The 16,978-nt window shown below is 46.3% G+C and overlaps 1 protein-coding gene across 1 annotated transcript in view; it reads right to left on the bottom strand.

Moving 5' to 3' along the window:
- The window catches only part of TSPAN5 (tetraspanin 5), a 180,437-nt gene that overhangs the window by 20,224 nt on the left and 143,235 nt on the right, over positions 1-16,978 (bottom strand). The window contains exon 2 of the mRNA XM_052642038.1: positions 12,620-12,670. Within this exon, the coding sequence (XP_052497998.1) occupies positions 12,620-12,670 (51 nt within the window). The remainder of the gene's footprint in view (positions 1-12,619; positions 12,671-16,978) is intronic.

Raw genomic sequence — 16,978 nt, 5'->3', positions numbered from 1 at the left:
TCCAAGTAAATTCAAATATTAGGCTATGTCTTTGGCAAATAATAAGAATTCAATCAAAGTTGATCAGCATCATCATTTCATCACTACTAAGCTGGACCAAGAGGATGACAGCGGATGCTACAGAACAGAGTCCCTGGCTCACGGCCTGTCAGGAACCGGGACCACACAGCAAGAAGCAAGCAAGCAAAGCTTCCTTGTGCCACTCCGCCATCACTGCGCTACCGCCTGAACCATACCATCCCCCGGCCCCAGCCCATCCCATGGGAAAACTGTCTTCCATGAAACCGGTCCCTGGTGCCCAAAATGTCGGGGACCGCTGCTATAGAAGCATGCTGGAGGGGCCTCTAACCAACAGCTTTGGAGAGAAATCTATTTTGCTCTGGCACTTGGCCTGCCTGACCCACTTCCAAGAAAGCCAGGCCTGCGTAGGATGATGTCTTAAGGAGGTGGGAGGAACTGACCTGCCGATCAACCTTCTTTCTCGAGAAGTGGGAAGTCACCTGAAAGGCACTCAGAGTAAAGGCAGAAGGGAGAGAGAGGTCAGGAGTAAGCAGAAGCCACGAGGGGGGTGGGAGCCAAGAGTACAAAGAAGCGGTGAAGCAGAGGAGGGAGCAGAGAGAAGCAGCCAGGTGCAGGTCAGCCACCACGCGGCCGAGATTATACACCTCAACCAGGCTGGGGCACTGCTGCTGCTTAGAAACCCGGCCAGGCACCCTGGGCACCAGAGAGTCACGGCTCCCGGGTGACTTTCGTTCCTAAACCACGTCCCATTCCCTGTGAGGGCTCATCCATCAGGGGTCTGATCGGCCTGGTATGTCTCAGTGTGCGTGCGCTCAGTCACTGCAGCTGTGTCCGACTCTGCAACTCCACGGACTGTAGCCCATCAGGCTCCTCCGTCCAGGGGTTCTCCAGGCAAGAACACTGGAGTGGGTTGCCGTGTCCTCCTCCAAGGGAACTTCGCTACCCCAGGATCGAACTCCTCTCTCTTACATCTCCTGCCTTGGCAGGTGGGTTCTTTACCACTAGCACCACCTGAGAAGACGCTGATATGTCTCAGTCAGGATGTGAAAAACCAGCCCATCTTCCCTCCAACTTCCATCTCCTCAGCACCTCATGCATTCAATAATCTCTGGAATTTAAGTCATTTCTTTCCAGGGTTCTGCAATCAAGGACTATGTTCTGAGTGTTACTGTTTCTTCCAGTAAGAGGTTTCTACACATGTGCAGAAATGAACATGCAAGCAAAGCTCCAGGAGGGTTTCAAACCCATAAACCTCAGGAGTATCTGTGGTTTTCCCCAGCAGCACAGAGCAGCCTGTGTGTGCCACCTGGCAAGCTTCACTTTATTTTCTCTCAACTCACACAGCAAAAAAAAAAAAAAAAGCAAAAATAGCATCAGTAAGCCCCTAAGGTCTGGGACTCTTCTGCTTTGGCATATACGAGCACATTCCTTCCAGCGGCTGGATGAGAAACAGAGACAAGCCTATGGAATGTGCAGGCACAGCCAGGCCAGATGGGCCCCTCTGAAATTTATGATCCTGCGTCCCGCCTTGCCCACCCTCTCTACACTTCACTGGGTGAAACGGGCACCAGTTTTCCTAGAGTAAGAGAGGGAGCAGCATTTCCCTACTTGAGAAAGAATGCCAAGACAGGACAGTTTCAAGAAAATGAGCCACTTGGAGGGGGTGGTCCTGGAAAGCCGGTGACGATGACCACAGGAAGTCCAAGCTGGGCCACAGGGCCACCTGCCCCCAACAAGTCATCAGAGATCCTCTACAGATGTTACAGGACAAAGTTGCTCTGCACACCCCAGAACCCCCGTCTGTCTAAGCAACTGCTGCAGAATCCAGGGAGAGGATGTAGAGAGACAGGAGCTTGCTGGGACCTGAGCAGTTCAGGGAGATGAAAGGGCGCAGGGCAGCATAACTCACAGCCTGGCAAAGAGACACGAGGTTAAAGGAAGACCAGACGCTTTTCAAGACATGTGGTTTCCCGTATTTTTCTTGTCAGAAAAGGTCATGGTGAGATTCAAGTAATCCTTTCTTAAAGATAAAAAATGGCCATGACCTGCTTTTGTGGTGAGAAAGAAGAAGAGAGACAGTCATCTCTCAGGGCTCCAGAAAATCCTGCAACCGAGCCTCCGATGGGGAAGTCAGCCATGTGGTGCCCTCACTGGTACCGTGCTCAGGCCAGGAAACCACCACCGCCACCTGGGTGGAGCAACTGCCTCTTCGAACAAGGAAACACAGCCACCTGCAAAAGTGTCATTTTTCAAAAACCCAGCATGTTCCGAGACACTCTCCAGGTATTTCATGTCCATGTGCAGAAGATAAGAAACATATCCAGAATATTCCTAAGTAAAAAGTTTAAACTGAAATATGTAATAAAGGCTCTGATCACAGTGTCCCTGTAACTAAAGCAAAGCAAAACAAAACAAAACAAAAACAAAAAACCAAACAACAAACGAAAGTCTAATGTAGTGGTAGGTGATCACTGTATCCTAGAGCTTCAGAGATGCACAACTCATTCAGTTCCTGAGCAAACAGTTTCCTGGGAATCACCTGAGAGGTGCCAGGTACTGTGCAAGTCAAGGATATTCAGAGTGAATGTATGGGGACACCCTCAGGAGCTAGTCTAGAGGGGGGACAGGTTAGTAGGAGGGTTCTGGGGAGAGGTATTAGTGTGTGTTACGTGAGTGTACACAGGAGGGGCAGGAGGTCATGTCAGCAAGGGCAGAGACAAAGTGGCAGGACCTGGCCCAGCACAGGGTGTACGTGTGACTGTCACAAGTGGTGAGAGGAGACAGAGGCTGGTGGAGCATGGCTGGGTTTGACTCTGAAGGCATTCTGAGCAGAGGAGGGTCACACGTGAATTTAGAAAGCTCACTCCTTGGGCAGCAGGTAGAGGCTAAGGAAGCTGCTGGGAGGTCCTGTGGTGATGCTGAATTGTGGGATGAAAGCCGTGTAAGAGCTACACAACTGAGCACTGACTCTGCCAGGCTCAGAGCTACCTGGATAATTTCCCCCTCACAGTTAACTTTCCAGGTACGACTATTTTCCCTGGCAGGACACAGACCCAGAGATGGAGTAACTTGCCAGGTGACCCAGGTGAGAAAGTGGCAGAGCAGGGGTTTGAGCCCAGAGCAGTGTTCCAACCACGATGCTCTACAGTCTAAAGAGAAAAAGGAGCAGTGGGCAAGACTGTTCTTGTTTCCAATGTAACATCATATGTGCATGCATGCGTGCTAAGTCCTTCAGTCACATCCAAGTCCTTGCAACACTATGGACTGTAGCCCATCAGGCTCCTCTGTCCATGGGTTCTCCAAGCATGAATACGGGAGTAGGTTGCCATGCCCTTCTCCAGGGGCTCTTCCTGACCAGGGATCAAACCCAAGTCTCTTATGTCTCCTGCATTGGCAGGCAGGTTCTTTACCACTAGCACCACCTGGGAAACACATACCTGTCTCTAAAATGTTAAGAAAAATATGATAGTCTTATCTCACACTTTACTGGTCACGATCTGAAAACCCAAGTGAATAGGAGATGACCTCCTACTGTGTGTGCACACACAGACACACACACCATGAAGCAAAGAACCTCCTTCTTTTGCACACCTCAGTGAAAGCAAGGGGATGACGGGCTGGGTTATGGAATGAGATTTCTCTGGAGAAAGCAATTGCTGTGTTGTGTGATTCCACTTCCTAGATAAGGGAGCAGATTTCTTTTCATCCAAAACCTAGTAAGGAAGTTTCAAGAGGATCCCTGAGGAAGCTCGGAGACACAAGGTCTAAGCAGCGGTACTGGGTGGCCACCTAGAACAGGGATGCCCACCCATCGGAGGGGAACTGCAAGACAGAGGGACTCTTGGGGAAACTTCAAAAGGGCCAAGGCACCATCCCCTTTACCACCTGCCAGGCTCAGAGAGCAAAGCTGCACCCACGTTTCTGCCCTGGCAGGAAGTGGGAAAGAAACCTCTGGGGGATCAGGGAGGGGGGACAGGAGGAAATAGGGGGCAAAGGCCTCACCCCTTCCTCTCTCCAGGGGCCCAAGGTTGACTGTGCCAGGCAAGGCAAACATTTTAAAGCAAAGTGAGGTTTGGGGTTTCAATTTTTATCCAGCCCTGTCTAATAACTGGGCTTCCCTGGTGGCTCACATGGTAAAGAATCCGCCTACAGTGCAGGAGACCCGGGTTCAATCCCTGGGTTGGGAAGATTCCCTGGAGAAGGAAATGGCAACCCACTCCACTATTCTTGTCTGGAGAATTCCATGGACAGAGGGGGGCACCAGTCCATGGGGTTGCAAAGAGTCAGACATGACTGACTAGTATTTTCATTTCTAATAACTGGGCCTGGACTGATGCCTAAAATGAGAACGTGTGTGTGCTAAGTCGCTTCAGTTATGTCCAGCTCTGTGCGACTCTGTGGACTGTAGTCACCAGGCTCCTCTGTCCACGGGATTTCTCCAGGCAAGAATATTGGAGTGGGATGTCATTTCTTCCTCCAGGGCATCTTCCTGACCTGGGGTAGGACTGTGGTATCTGAGGGTGGACAACAAAGACACTCAATTTTTGATCCACCTGAATTTTCATTCCTGATAAATTTCTCTGCAAAAAAGTTTACAGGGACATACAAAAAGAGAAAAATTAAGGGATTTTCCCCTAATGTATTTCATGCCTCTGCTAAGCATACTGGTTACAGCACCTCAGAGCACAGGCTGACTTTCCAGGTACTCAACAAAAGCTGGTCAGTTTGCAGATTTTCAACGGCAACAGAGAACCTGTGGGGATCACATGGACAATTGAGAATGAGATGCAAACGTACATTTCAGTCCATGAAATGAAGCCTTCAAAAGTATTCTCGGCATCTCAGAAATGTCTCCTTCAAGTACTTTCTCAGGGGAGGCAAGCATTTTTCTCTTTAAGTTGCCTGGGTAACCGCTTCCACCTACCACTTCCCTCTGGCTACCTTGACCAACACCGTTATGAATTGCTTGAATCACTGAATCTCCTTGTCTAACTTTTCCTTCCTGGGAAAATTGGGAAAGTTCTTCCAAGTTGAGCCTTCTGTACAATCGTGACAGGCAGCAACCGGTGGGTTCTGAAGTGAGACTGGCATTACAGACAGTGGTCATGGGGAAGGCCTCCAGGAAAAAGACTCACTCTTGTCCCCAGGACAGCCTGGGAGAAAGCTGATAAAGACTAGAGAGCTCCTCTCATGGCCAGTCCGCCTGCCAGGGTCAGCCCTGTGCCCCAGCTCCCTCCTGCCAGGCCAGGAGAGTGCAGTGACAGACGAGAGAGGGGACTCGGGAAGGAGACCCCATGGGGTCTGCAACAATGTACACAGCTCTCCCGCACATTCTCATTCACGTGGTCATGAGCACCCGGCATCCAAGATGCAGGAGGCACCCAGCTAGACCTGGGCATAATGGGCTGAAGAAGACAGGCTCCTGTGCTCAAGGAGCTTCCAGGTCAGACAAGCCAGGCCAGGTTCACCCTCCACCCAGAGGGCTGGTACTGTGTGAGCAGTGGCAGGAGGCACAGGAGGAGCCAAAAGCTCACACTGAGGACCAGGGAAACCCACTTTTCCCACTTGGAAAAGCCGAGTCTCCCCCTTGCGCTCAACAGTGTTGGGGGCAGCAGCCCTACTTAACGATTGTTAGCGATCTATCACCCAGCCTCTCGCCCCTACCTAAGAATTAAGTCAAAAGCATTACCATGGGAATTCCCTGGCCGTGCAGTGGTTAGGACTCCTCGCTCCCATTGCCGAGGGCCCAGGATGGGGGAATCTGGATGGGGGAACTCAAATTGCATAAAATCCCGCACAAAGCAGGGAAAAGGTATAAACACTGGGCAAAACGGAAAAGGGAAGATATCCCCAATTCTTCTGAAGTCAAGACAATCATACACAGATTACCACTTACATGCTAGAAATAATTTTTTTTTCCTCTGGATGTTAGAAATCTGCTGTTTCTAACACTGAATGAACCCCTACCATATCAGATACCAGAAACCACATATCACTTTACTTCCTTTTAGGCTGTACAAACTGATAATATGCTTATGAATGATAGAGCCAGGGCTGAAAAGAATGCTTTCATCTTCCCTTTGCGCATTCATTCTCCCACAAGCATGCTTCTTGAACGTCTATTACGTGTCAGTTAACGTTCTGAGCACTAGAGTGTAGTAGTAAACAGAAGTCCCTGTTTAGGGGGAAAAAAAAACTGTGTGAGTGGTAAGTCCTTTTACAACACAGAGTGGGGGAAAAGCACACGGAAGTGGGGAAAGGGGCCGGGACTAGCGTGAGAGTGGCTGCTTCAAGTAGGCCAGGGAGGCCCACAGACAAAGGTGGCCCTGCAGCAGAGACCAGGAAGCAGAGGCAAGCAGCTGTGTGGACCTCTGGCGAAGAGCGCACCTCGCAGGGGATGAGTGGCACGAAGGCCCCGGGGTGGCGGGTCCATCCATCCAGGGGCGGGAGCGCACCAGGGGCGGGAGCGCACCGTAGGAAAGGAGGACCCGGAAATAACACAGTACTGTACTCAGCTTTGAGTGAGACAGTAAATGCACTGGGGGGCTTGAAGTACGCGACAGGATTCTGCCTTATGCTTGAAAGAATCACTCTGGAGAATTCCCTAGCAGTTCAGTGGTTAGCAGTCCACGCTTTCACTGCTGGGGGCCCAGGTTCAAACCCTGGTCAAGGAACTAAGATCTCGTAAGCTGTGAGTGTGGCCAAAAACAGAGAAAGTAATCATAAAAATAAAAAATGAATAAAAGAATCACTTTGGCTGCTGTTTGGAGATGGCCAGGGCTGGGAGTGGAGGCACAGAGCAGAGGCTGGGGAACAACAGAGGCGTCTGTACTAACAGAGGCAAAAGGCGGCAGCTTAGACTAGTGTGTAGAAGTGGAGGTGGTTGGAAGAAATCATATTCTCAGTGCAGTTTCAAAACAGAGCTGACAGTGTTTGCTGACAGACTGGATGCGGTATGAGAAGAAAAGACAAGGGTGTCAAGAACACCCAGGCAAGTGAAGAGGACCAAGCCGCCATCTCCTGCAACTGGGAAGAGAAGGTGTGAGGGGAGAAATCAGGAGTATTTCTCTGGGCTATGAAGCTTCAGAAGCCTGGCGGGCCTTTCAGCAGAGATGCTGGGCATGAGACTGGGGTTCAGAAGAGGGCAGGACCACAGGTGTAAATTTGAAGTCATCAGTGATTATTTGGAGAAGGAAATGGCACCCCACTCCAGTACTCTTGCCTGGAGAATCCCATGGAGGGAGGAGCCTGGTAGGCTACAGTCCATGGGGTCGCAAAGAGTCGGACACGACTGAGTGACTTCACACCAGTGATTAATGATGCTTGAGGCCTTGAGCCTGAATGAGAACTCCCAGAGCGTGAGTGAAGAGAAACAAGGGGTTTCTCCAAAATTCAGAAGTTCAAGAGGAAGCTGGACTTTGCAAACAAGTATGAGAAGGCACTGCTATTGAGGTATGAAACCCAAGAATGTGATGGATCTTGGAAGCCAAGTAGCAAAGTGTTCCTAGCAGAGAAGAATGATTAAACATGCCTCAGTCCTCACTTGACTGATAAAGGTTTCTGGGTACCTGGGCAAGAAAATGACGTTCAATGAGAAAGTGCCAGCCAGGTTCATGAGTCCTAGGCTAGTTATTCAGAGAAAAGAGAAGAAGCAGAAAGACAGTCTGATACAATGACAAGTAGATGGATTAGAGACTCCTTGACTAATGACACCCAAGGGCACACACAAGTCAATGATGTCAACCCCAAAGGAAATTTCCAGTGACATGTCACTGGGTTCTGTCCTCAGCCTGCTCAATATGTCACTGCCTTCTATCAGTGATAACTATACTTGACTGCAATCAGAATAATACAGGAAGCTTGTAAAACAGAGCCTCCTGGTGTCCACACCCAGACCTACTGAATCCGAATTTGCCAGGTAGCACTGGAGCAAGGAGTTAAAGGAAGGTCTGAGTTAAAAGGAGGACTTGAGCGAGGATGTTGATCAAAACCTAGCTGAGCGGAGTGGGGAATGTGCTGGTTGACAGAGCACAGAGCTTCCAGCTCCAGAGCAATCTCTGCAGGTAGACAGACAGGTAGAACAGATCTGGGGCAATCTGGACTCTTGAATCTGCCTCTGAAAATCAGCCAGATGTGAGATGGAGGGAGGAAACCCAGCTGGACCTGGACCAACCTGAGACCACTCAGTGACACACTGTGTGACCTCAAGTGGTACTGAGCGCAGACAGGAGAGAGGGGACGTGATCTGGCCATACCCTCTACGGCCCCTAAAACATCCTCTCCCTGGAGAAGAGGACCCATAGGGAGGTCAGAGGAGCGAGATCAAGATGGCAGAGGGATCCCCCACCTCCGCCAGAGCCTGGAAACTCGCAAGGAAACACACCAAGGACTAAATACAGAGAAGGGCTTACAACGGGACCCAGTGGGGCAGACCTACATTCCATGAATGAAAACCAGTAGGACATGATTCTGATTTGGTAGGAGGAAGGTCTTTCTAACAGTAAGAGGAACCCAGAGAAAAGTGGTGAGTGCTTTGCCCCAGGAACTGTTCAACTTCTATACACTCCAAATTAGCATGAATTGCAATGTATTACTTTATTTATAGATCCGCTGGAGGAGGAAATGGCAACTCACTCCAGTATTCTTGCCTGGAGAATCCCATGGACAGAGGAGCCTAGCAGGCCTCAGTCCGTGGGGTCGCAAGCATCAGACATGACTGAAGTGTAGTTTATGTATATCAGCACGCCCGTCCTCGAACAAACTAGCACTCATAGTTTATGTATATATGCACGCCCATCCTAGAACATGCACCCCCTGAAGAATTACATGCCCAGAATCAAGCGCAAGCCATGCCCCATGCTGTGTGCTCAATAATGTTCTTTGAATGGATGAGGTGATTACTGCCGGACGCTGCCAAGCTTGTTGTGGAGGTAACTCATGCAACGTGACTGTTAACGTTCCTTCTAAAATCGCAGATCCTATGATTCCTGAAAAACTGCACATAAACCAGTTTCCCCTGGAGACACATTCATCTTTTGCATCTTGATGGTGATCTGGAAGCTAGATTAAATGTATTATTTAATTATTAAGTCTAATATTCAACTGTAATATTAGTCCTAAATCTCAGGCTGGTATTTTTAATGATTTTTGCCTCCAATGTTTCTGTGCTCCACATAAAAATGTGCAAAACCCCATCTATTAAAGAAATCTGATCCTTCCAGCCATGACCCAGTTTGGGGATTTACCCTCTGGGCTTCTTTTCAAGTAAATGTCACCACATCTCCGTTGGGGGGATTTACTGATTCACAGGCTGGTGTGAGCCACCCTGCAGGTGCACGGGGCCGTCACCCTTGGCTGGCTGCGGTTCACCTCAGAACATCATCCCAGCAGTGGCCTGGTCTAGCTTAGAACTTATCCCCAAGGGCTTCAGCGGAGCAGCCTCTGCAGCTACCAAGTCAGTCAATGAACATCACACCCTCCTTAAGCGACCCCAGAACAAAGCCGATTCTCAGTCCACAGATCAGAGCCTGGAATGCTCCTAAAATCTGAGGCAGCTCCCAAAGCCCCCATTCTGTGCTGGTGCCCATGTAGAAGTGGACACACTCCACCAGGGCATCCAAGGAAGGGAACCATGTCCCAGAAAGCAAGTACCTTACACCAGGCTCAGTGTGGGGAGCCACCCCACTTCATCCTCACAGCAACCCTACAAGCTGACATGAGTGTCCTTTGGATAAACCAGGGAAGGGTACCCAGAGATGCTAAACCACTTGCCCAAAGTCATGCTGACAGCAAAGGAAGGAGTCAGTATTGAACTCTGGTCTTTCAGCCCAGAGCTGTGCTTTTTTTTTTCTTTTTCCCTCATGGCAACCAGAGTGATCTTAAAACAAAAGCCAGATTAGGACACTCCCTTAATGCCCGGGCCTCTACAGGCCCCTGCCCCTCCTGGCTCTGCCTGCCTCTCTGGCCACCTGCCTTATATCTAGCTCTCCCTTCCTACTGGCATTCTTTCTGTTCCTCGGAATCGCTACGTGCCTGACTCAGGGCCGCTGGACTTGCTACTCCCCCAGTGCTCTGCAGACCCCTCTTTACTTCATCCAGGTCTCTGCTCCAGTGCCCTCTTGTCAGGGAGGCCATTCCCAAGTGCTCTATCTAAAAGAGATCCCTTTCAGGGTTTCCTTGGTGGCTCAGTGGTAAAGAATCCACCTGCCAAAATAAGAGAAACAGATTCGATCCCTGGTCCAGGAAGATTCCTCATGCAACTAAATCCATGCCCCACAACTACTGAGCCTGCGCTCTAAAGCCCAAGTGCCATAACTACGAAGCCCACGAGCTGCAACTTCTGCAGCCCGTGTGCCCTAGAGCCTGTGCTCCACCAGAGTGGCCACGGCACTGCAATTGCAGAGTGGCCCCACTCACCACAACTAGAGAAAAGCCCGCACAGCGACAAAGACCTAACACAGCCAAAAATAAATTAATAAAAAGTAAGAGACCTCTTCCCCACCACTCTTTAAGCAGCCCTTACTCTATACCTTGCGTTTCTCAGCACTCATCCACACCTGCACACGTGTTCCTGGCTAGTTAACTGCTGGTGCCCCCACTAAAAAGAAGCCCCACGGGACACGGACTCAGCATCATTTGCTGCAGCATCCTCACCCCCAGACTCAGGGCCCAAACACATGGCCAGTGTGCACCATACTGAGCTGTCACATGCCCTTGACCCTCCGCTACCTCCGCGTAGTCCCAGCTCACAGAGTCCTGCTACACAGTAGCTGGGCAACCCCAGCCAGGTAACTCCAGCTCTGCAGAGAAGCCTTCCCTTTGCTGATACCAGCCCTGAAAAAGGAGGGAACTCTTATTTCATCCCTCCCTAGAGACCACATCATCCCCTTGCTCTGATATTTGTATGATACTGTCGGTTTTAGAATTTGGTGATTTTATCAAAGAAGAGACATCAGGGCGACTGATGAGACAAAAGGATAATTATATTTCACAAAGAGAAAAACCTTCAAAACAACATATTGTCTGCTTATTGCTAGAACAGACAATTAGTTCATATAATGCCTTCCAGCATCTTTTCAGAGCAGATAGAAATAGACTGATTAACGGAGAGTTATACAAAGCTATATGATCTGGCCCTGAACCAAACAGAGGGCTTCTAAAAGTGGAATTTCTGAGATTCCACCAGTACAAACCTTCAGGCTTATAAAGGGCTCAACACAGAAACTGATCATAATCCAAAAGAAGGTCAGTTATTCAACAGAAAGGTTTCTGGAGATAAAATTCTGTTTTTGGAACTTAATTTGTTTCCCTTGATGTATAGTCACCACTCTTCCTCATAAGGTTGCTGGAAGGTGGTTCATTTTCCATAAACATTTCACAGTCTGTACAAGTATTCTGAAAATAAACAGATGGCGGTTCAATTTCAAAACTCTGGATTTACTTTGAGTTTTACTGGATACAATCTATCTAAACATTGTTTTACTTGTGGAAATGCCTTCTTGCAGCTGAAGGGCTTTTGTTTGCTGGACTTTCTCATTTTTTCTCTCCTTTCCTAATACATAGACCACTTCAAAGGAATGCCTGACTCCAGGCCTTGGTCAAGCTCCGAGGGTGAAATGTCAATGTGATAAGAGAATGGTCTGGGAAAATTTCAGCTAACGTCTTAGTTTACAACTTTTAACCAATCCATGCACTCCCTCACTCTCATAGGTGGGGGATGATAAAGCTTTACTGTGTGGCCAAATACCAGAACAGATAAAATGCTGCCAATGATCTCATGTCCAAAGAAGGAAGATAAAAGGAGTATGTATTTATATTTTAATTCCACTGCTTGGCGTCAGAAGGAGAAGCTGCAGAAAAAAACTTAAAATGTATGGATGGGAAGGGAAGTGGAGGAATGGACACAGGGCAGTGTTGTCGTGAGGATGTTATTTACATAATAAACCACCCAGAACATTGTGTCTTCATATAGCCTTCTCCATAGATCCAGATTTATTCTTTTACTGTGCGATATTTGATGACAAAGTTTGGATATTCCTTAACATTTCCAATCAGCACACAAGTGTTCACACTCTTGAGCAACACTGATAAGTTTATCTGATTTTCAAACATGAATTGTATCTAGTTTCTTCCATACGTACCACACGCTGATAGCTTAGCACATAATGTTCACACTCAAATATAATCTTCATGACTTGAATAATCTTCCAAAGGGTTTTTTAAAAAGTAAAAGAGGAAAAAAAGGCTCCAGGTGCTTATTTAGTATTGTTAGTATTATTTATATGCATTATTGAAATTCTTATGCCAGAGTGAGGCCCTGTTCCATGGGAACATGTCTCTCCAGCTAACTGATAAAATTCCAATTACACATTCTGTGTTATGCACGTGTGTTGTTACTTCTGTAATTATTTTGGTGCAATGACCAATTTAGGCTCCATTCTTGAGTCTTTGAACTGTGACATTATTTTGGGGGGGTACTTTTTCGTTAAATAGCCATGTTTCCATACACTTGGCAGTCATCAAAGAGGAAAAAGAGACAGCATATAACATGCAGCTTCTTACAAACAAAATGTGTGCATTTTAATGATGTTTGACTTACTTTTTCATTCCATGCCCAGAGTCCGATTCCAAGAAATGCTATTCCCAAAAACTGAAAGAAAGCAAGAAAATGGTGTAAGTATGAGAGAAAATGCCATATTTTTACTAGTACAAACAAAGTTTCAATCACTTTTTTCGGGTTACTTTATCTGCTGAGAAAGTTTTCTCTAAAATCTAATGGTCTTCAACAGGAAAAGAAATACCACCATCCCCTTGATAAAATTATTACCGCATTAAGAACAGCACTTGCTTAGAAGTCATTCAGATTATAAAGAATAATAATTAGGTAGAATCTTGAATAAAATTAAAGTCATCAATAATGTCTGATGCTGCCTTTCTGGACTGGAGAGGAAGCAGTGACTACCCCATAAACCTAAGCATGATGTCACTAGAAAACAAATAACTAGGGGCATGAATTTAGCAGAGTTGGAGATTTTCTCCTTGCCATCACGCCATCATGAATGGGCTGGGGCAGGGAGGGCCTGCAGAAACCCCCAGTGTCCCTCAGTCAACTCTTTATCACCCCTTCAAAAGGGAACAGGACCCTTATCAAGTCCAGGATGACCCAAAGAAAACACCTGGAATCTTTGTCAGAAACTAATACTTACATTGTAGTTGAAAGGGCTTTCATGACTTGGCCTAAACTCAGAGCTATAACTTCATGCATAACACAGAGCACACAAATAACATGCAAGGTTGAGCTGAAAATACATGGACTCAGCCATCCAGCAGCTGCGTTGAGTATGGGGCGAGAGAGAGCAGCAACAGCAACCAGGGGGATAGTTCGTTTGAATCAGTTCTCACAGCATTCCATCTCCTTTAAGAGACACATTTTTCCAGCACACTTTAACATCTCTGAAATTGGGATGTGTCTTAAAAATGATGGTGTCTCAGTTTAATTGCCCTTTTCCCCCCCTTGACTGTACCTCAAATAATAGTGTGTCTTATAACCAGAGTTCCACAGGTTTGGTAACACATAGCACATGGCTGTCTACCACTCAGAGCTCAGTGATCAGGACTGGGTGTAACTGGCCACAAGGAAAGACACATCTTAGTCCTCGTCTTTATTATCCACAGCAACTCTCCAAACAGTGAGGTGAAAAGAGGGTGGGCAGGTTGAGACTGAGGGTCGTGGCGTACGCTATTTATTTTACTAACATCTTGATCAAGTTAAACGTCAGGGAAGCTGTCCACTGAGAGGGAGCCGTGGAGAAAATGAGAGTGAGGGTGGTTACTCTTTGCAGTTTCAGGGAAATCTGAGAAGGGTCCACCTGGCGAGGTCTTTGCCATTCGCAGCGGGGAGTTACTGACACTTTGTAGGCAATGGCTAATAAATCCAAAAGGGGCTGGGAAAACAACAGGAGCAGAGGGAAAAGAGGGAACGGAAAATGACAGAGGAGTGACTGCTCGGAAAAGGTGGTGGTGTTTTTATAAGCAGAACTTCCCAAACCCTGGACAATTATCTGACACTGCAGTGATACTGATGCATTCTGAGTTCCTACACAGAAAAGCTCAGCACCGTGGCCTTGATGGAGCAAAACCGAAGGACCCCTTCTTCCAAGCTACCCTTGGTCACGGAAGTCTGAGAACATTTAGAAAAATGTATTTTCAGCATGCCAACAAAAAACCAGTATGCTCAGCCTCTCTAGTGCCCTGACCAGAATGCTATTTCACTTTACAGTTCCTATCGGAAGTCACAAATGCACCAGCCTCTCAAATGACTCAAAATGTTTCTGGGTCTCTATAGTACAAAAATAATGCCACTCAGCATGTCACTCTCATTTTCATAGGTCCCAGCACAGTAGGGTAACAGAGACGACGGCACACACGGGAGACCATTAGACCTCCGTCCTTACTGACATCAAACTCAGCCCAGGGAAATCCGAGACTTTCTCATGTTAAAGCACTTTGAGGACAAAGGCAGTCACTCCCCTGATGCAGTGAGTCCCAGTGTCATCACGAGCAATGCTGGGGTGCTGTGACAGAGGACAGCATGGCCTACCGCCCCTCTTGCTGAGGAGGGTAGACAGGTCATCGCTGAGGTGCCCTGCCTCATTGCTAACATTAACTTCTCTTTATTACGTGTCAGGCACTGTGCCTAGTGCTTTTTGTATGCCATGTCTCTCTTAAGCATCACAACTATTTATTCTGAAGGAGGCATTGTTATTAACTCCATTTTAAGAAAGATCAATTTGCTCAGAGGCACACAGCTTCTGAGTGGAGAAGCAGAGATTTGGACCAACATGAATGTAACACCAACGTTCATGTGCTTACCAGTAGTGATAAGTCCCCATTTTCCTCTGTGGGACAGAAAGTTGATACATTCAGATTAGAAGTACATGGGATATGATGAGGACCCACCCAAGGAAGCAATGGGAAGTTGAGAGGGTAAAAAGAGATGAGAACTTTGCCTTCACATGAATTGGTTGTAGAACAGACATTCCCCATGCTGGTGATAGCAACAGAGTAACACAGAAAACAGAAATTCAGTGGGGAGTCAACTTTCCCCTCTTTGAATAATCTTTTTCTTTGAAAAAGAAAGATTATTTGTCCCTTTGAAAAATCTTTTTCTTTCCCAAATCATATAAACAGATTGGAAACAACATTTTTGACAAAGAAGAGAGAGAGAAAAAAAATCAGGATCTGAAGAAGACTGAAAGACAATTTCCTTTACAATTTCGCTCCAATATTTCCTGCCTTGACTGTGACCTCCCAAACAAGGTTTGAGGATTTGGAGAAAGACACTGAATCTGAAGTCCAGGAAAGCACTCAACCGCTAAGCGAGTGGTGTGGGGCCGGGACCTCAGCCCGTACATAGCTCTACGGCTCCATCATCAGCAAGCATCCTCCCAATGACTCTCGGCCCATGTGTTTTCTTTTAAAATCAAGTTGTTCCAGCTCCAACAATTAAACAGGGAAGAGCCAAAAAAACACACATAGGCACGTAGCACTTGAAGGACACCGAGTTTCCCCTTTCCCACCTCCAGAAGAAAAGGCGACCATAAAACCCCCAAACTGACCTTGTTCTGAAACCCAAAGGCCACTTTACAGGGAACAAATGAGAACATTAAAGTCAATTCTTTATTCCTTTGAAATAGAAACAAGACCAGATCTGAGGCATCCTCCCATGTGGCAATATATGCAAACACACAGTCAAATGTTTGTCTATCCAACTTTGATGTTTTAAAATGAATATTAATTTTGCCAACATTTGTCAAATGCTAATTATGAACTAAGCACCATACTAAGTACTTGTTTTATATGAATGAGTTAAAACAGCAGTGCCTAACACAGCAGGCTCCCAGCCACTGGGCACTTGAAACATGGTTAGTTCAAAGTGAGATGTGCTAGTAGGTGTAAAATATACTCTGGATTTAAAAGACTTAACATTCTGAAGAATGTAAAAGTTCTCATTAACAGCTGCTTATTTATTTGTAACTGGAGTATAGATGACTTACGACGTTGTCTGAGTTTCTGGCATGTGATGTGATTCAGTAATACATATATATCAATATATCTAGTCTTTTTCAGATTCTTTTCCACTATAAGTTATTCTAAGATGTCGTAGTTCCCTGTGTTATATGATACATCCTTCTGTGAGTCTCTGTTTTGTATATGTTTATTTGTATCATTTTTTTAGATTCCACATTAAAGTAATATCACGTGATATTTGTCTGACTTGCTCCACTCAGTATGACCATCTCTGGGTCCAACCATGTTGCTGCAAATGGCATTATTTCATTCTTTTTTATGACTTTTTTTTTTTACAGCTGCTTTATTTTTGATTACACATTGAAATGATAATACTTCAGCTATACTGGGTTAAATATATTAAAAAGTTAACTTCTCTTATTTTACTCTTTGTTGAAGCAGTTGATTTATAAGATCATATTAGTTTCAGGTGTACCACATAGTGATTTAATATTTTTAATAGATTATACTCAGTTTAAAGTTACAAAATCATGGTTATATTTCCCTGTGCTGTATAATGTATCCATGAAGCTTATTTAATAGATTTTTAAAAAAATACACCTAGTGGAACATTTAATTTAAATTATATATGTGGCTTGCACTATATTACTATTGGACAGTGCTGTTCTAAAGTATACCACGACAATACCATGCAGTAGAAATATTATCCCCGTTTTACAGATAAGGAAACTGAGACTTAGACACATGGAGTATGTCTCCCAAGATTACATAGGTGCCTGAGCTGGGCTGCTCAGGCAACTTGACTCCTCGGTCCAAGCTCCAGACTATTATAGTATTATACTTTGCTAAGGTGCATAAAATGTCTGTTCAGCCAAACAAAGGATGGGGAATGATACTGAAACTCATGTTTTAAGACTCAAAAGTACTT

This window comes from Budorcas taxicolor, chromosome 6 (assembly GCF_023091745.1).
Source record: "Budorcas taxicolor isolate Tak-1 chromosome 6, Takin1.1, whole genome shotgun sequence".
NCBI lineage: Eukaryota > Metazoa > Chordata > Mammalia > Artiodactyla > Bovidae > Budorcas > Budorcas taxicolor.
Note: the sequence above shows the minus strand (reverse complement) of the source record. Positions and strands in the feature narration are given on the sequence as shown.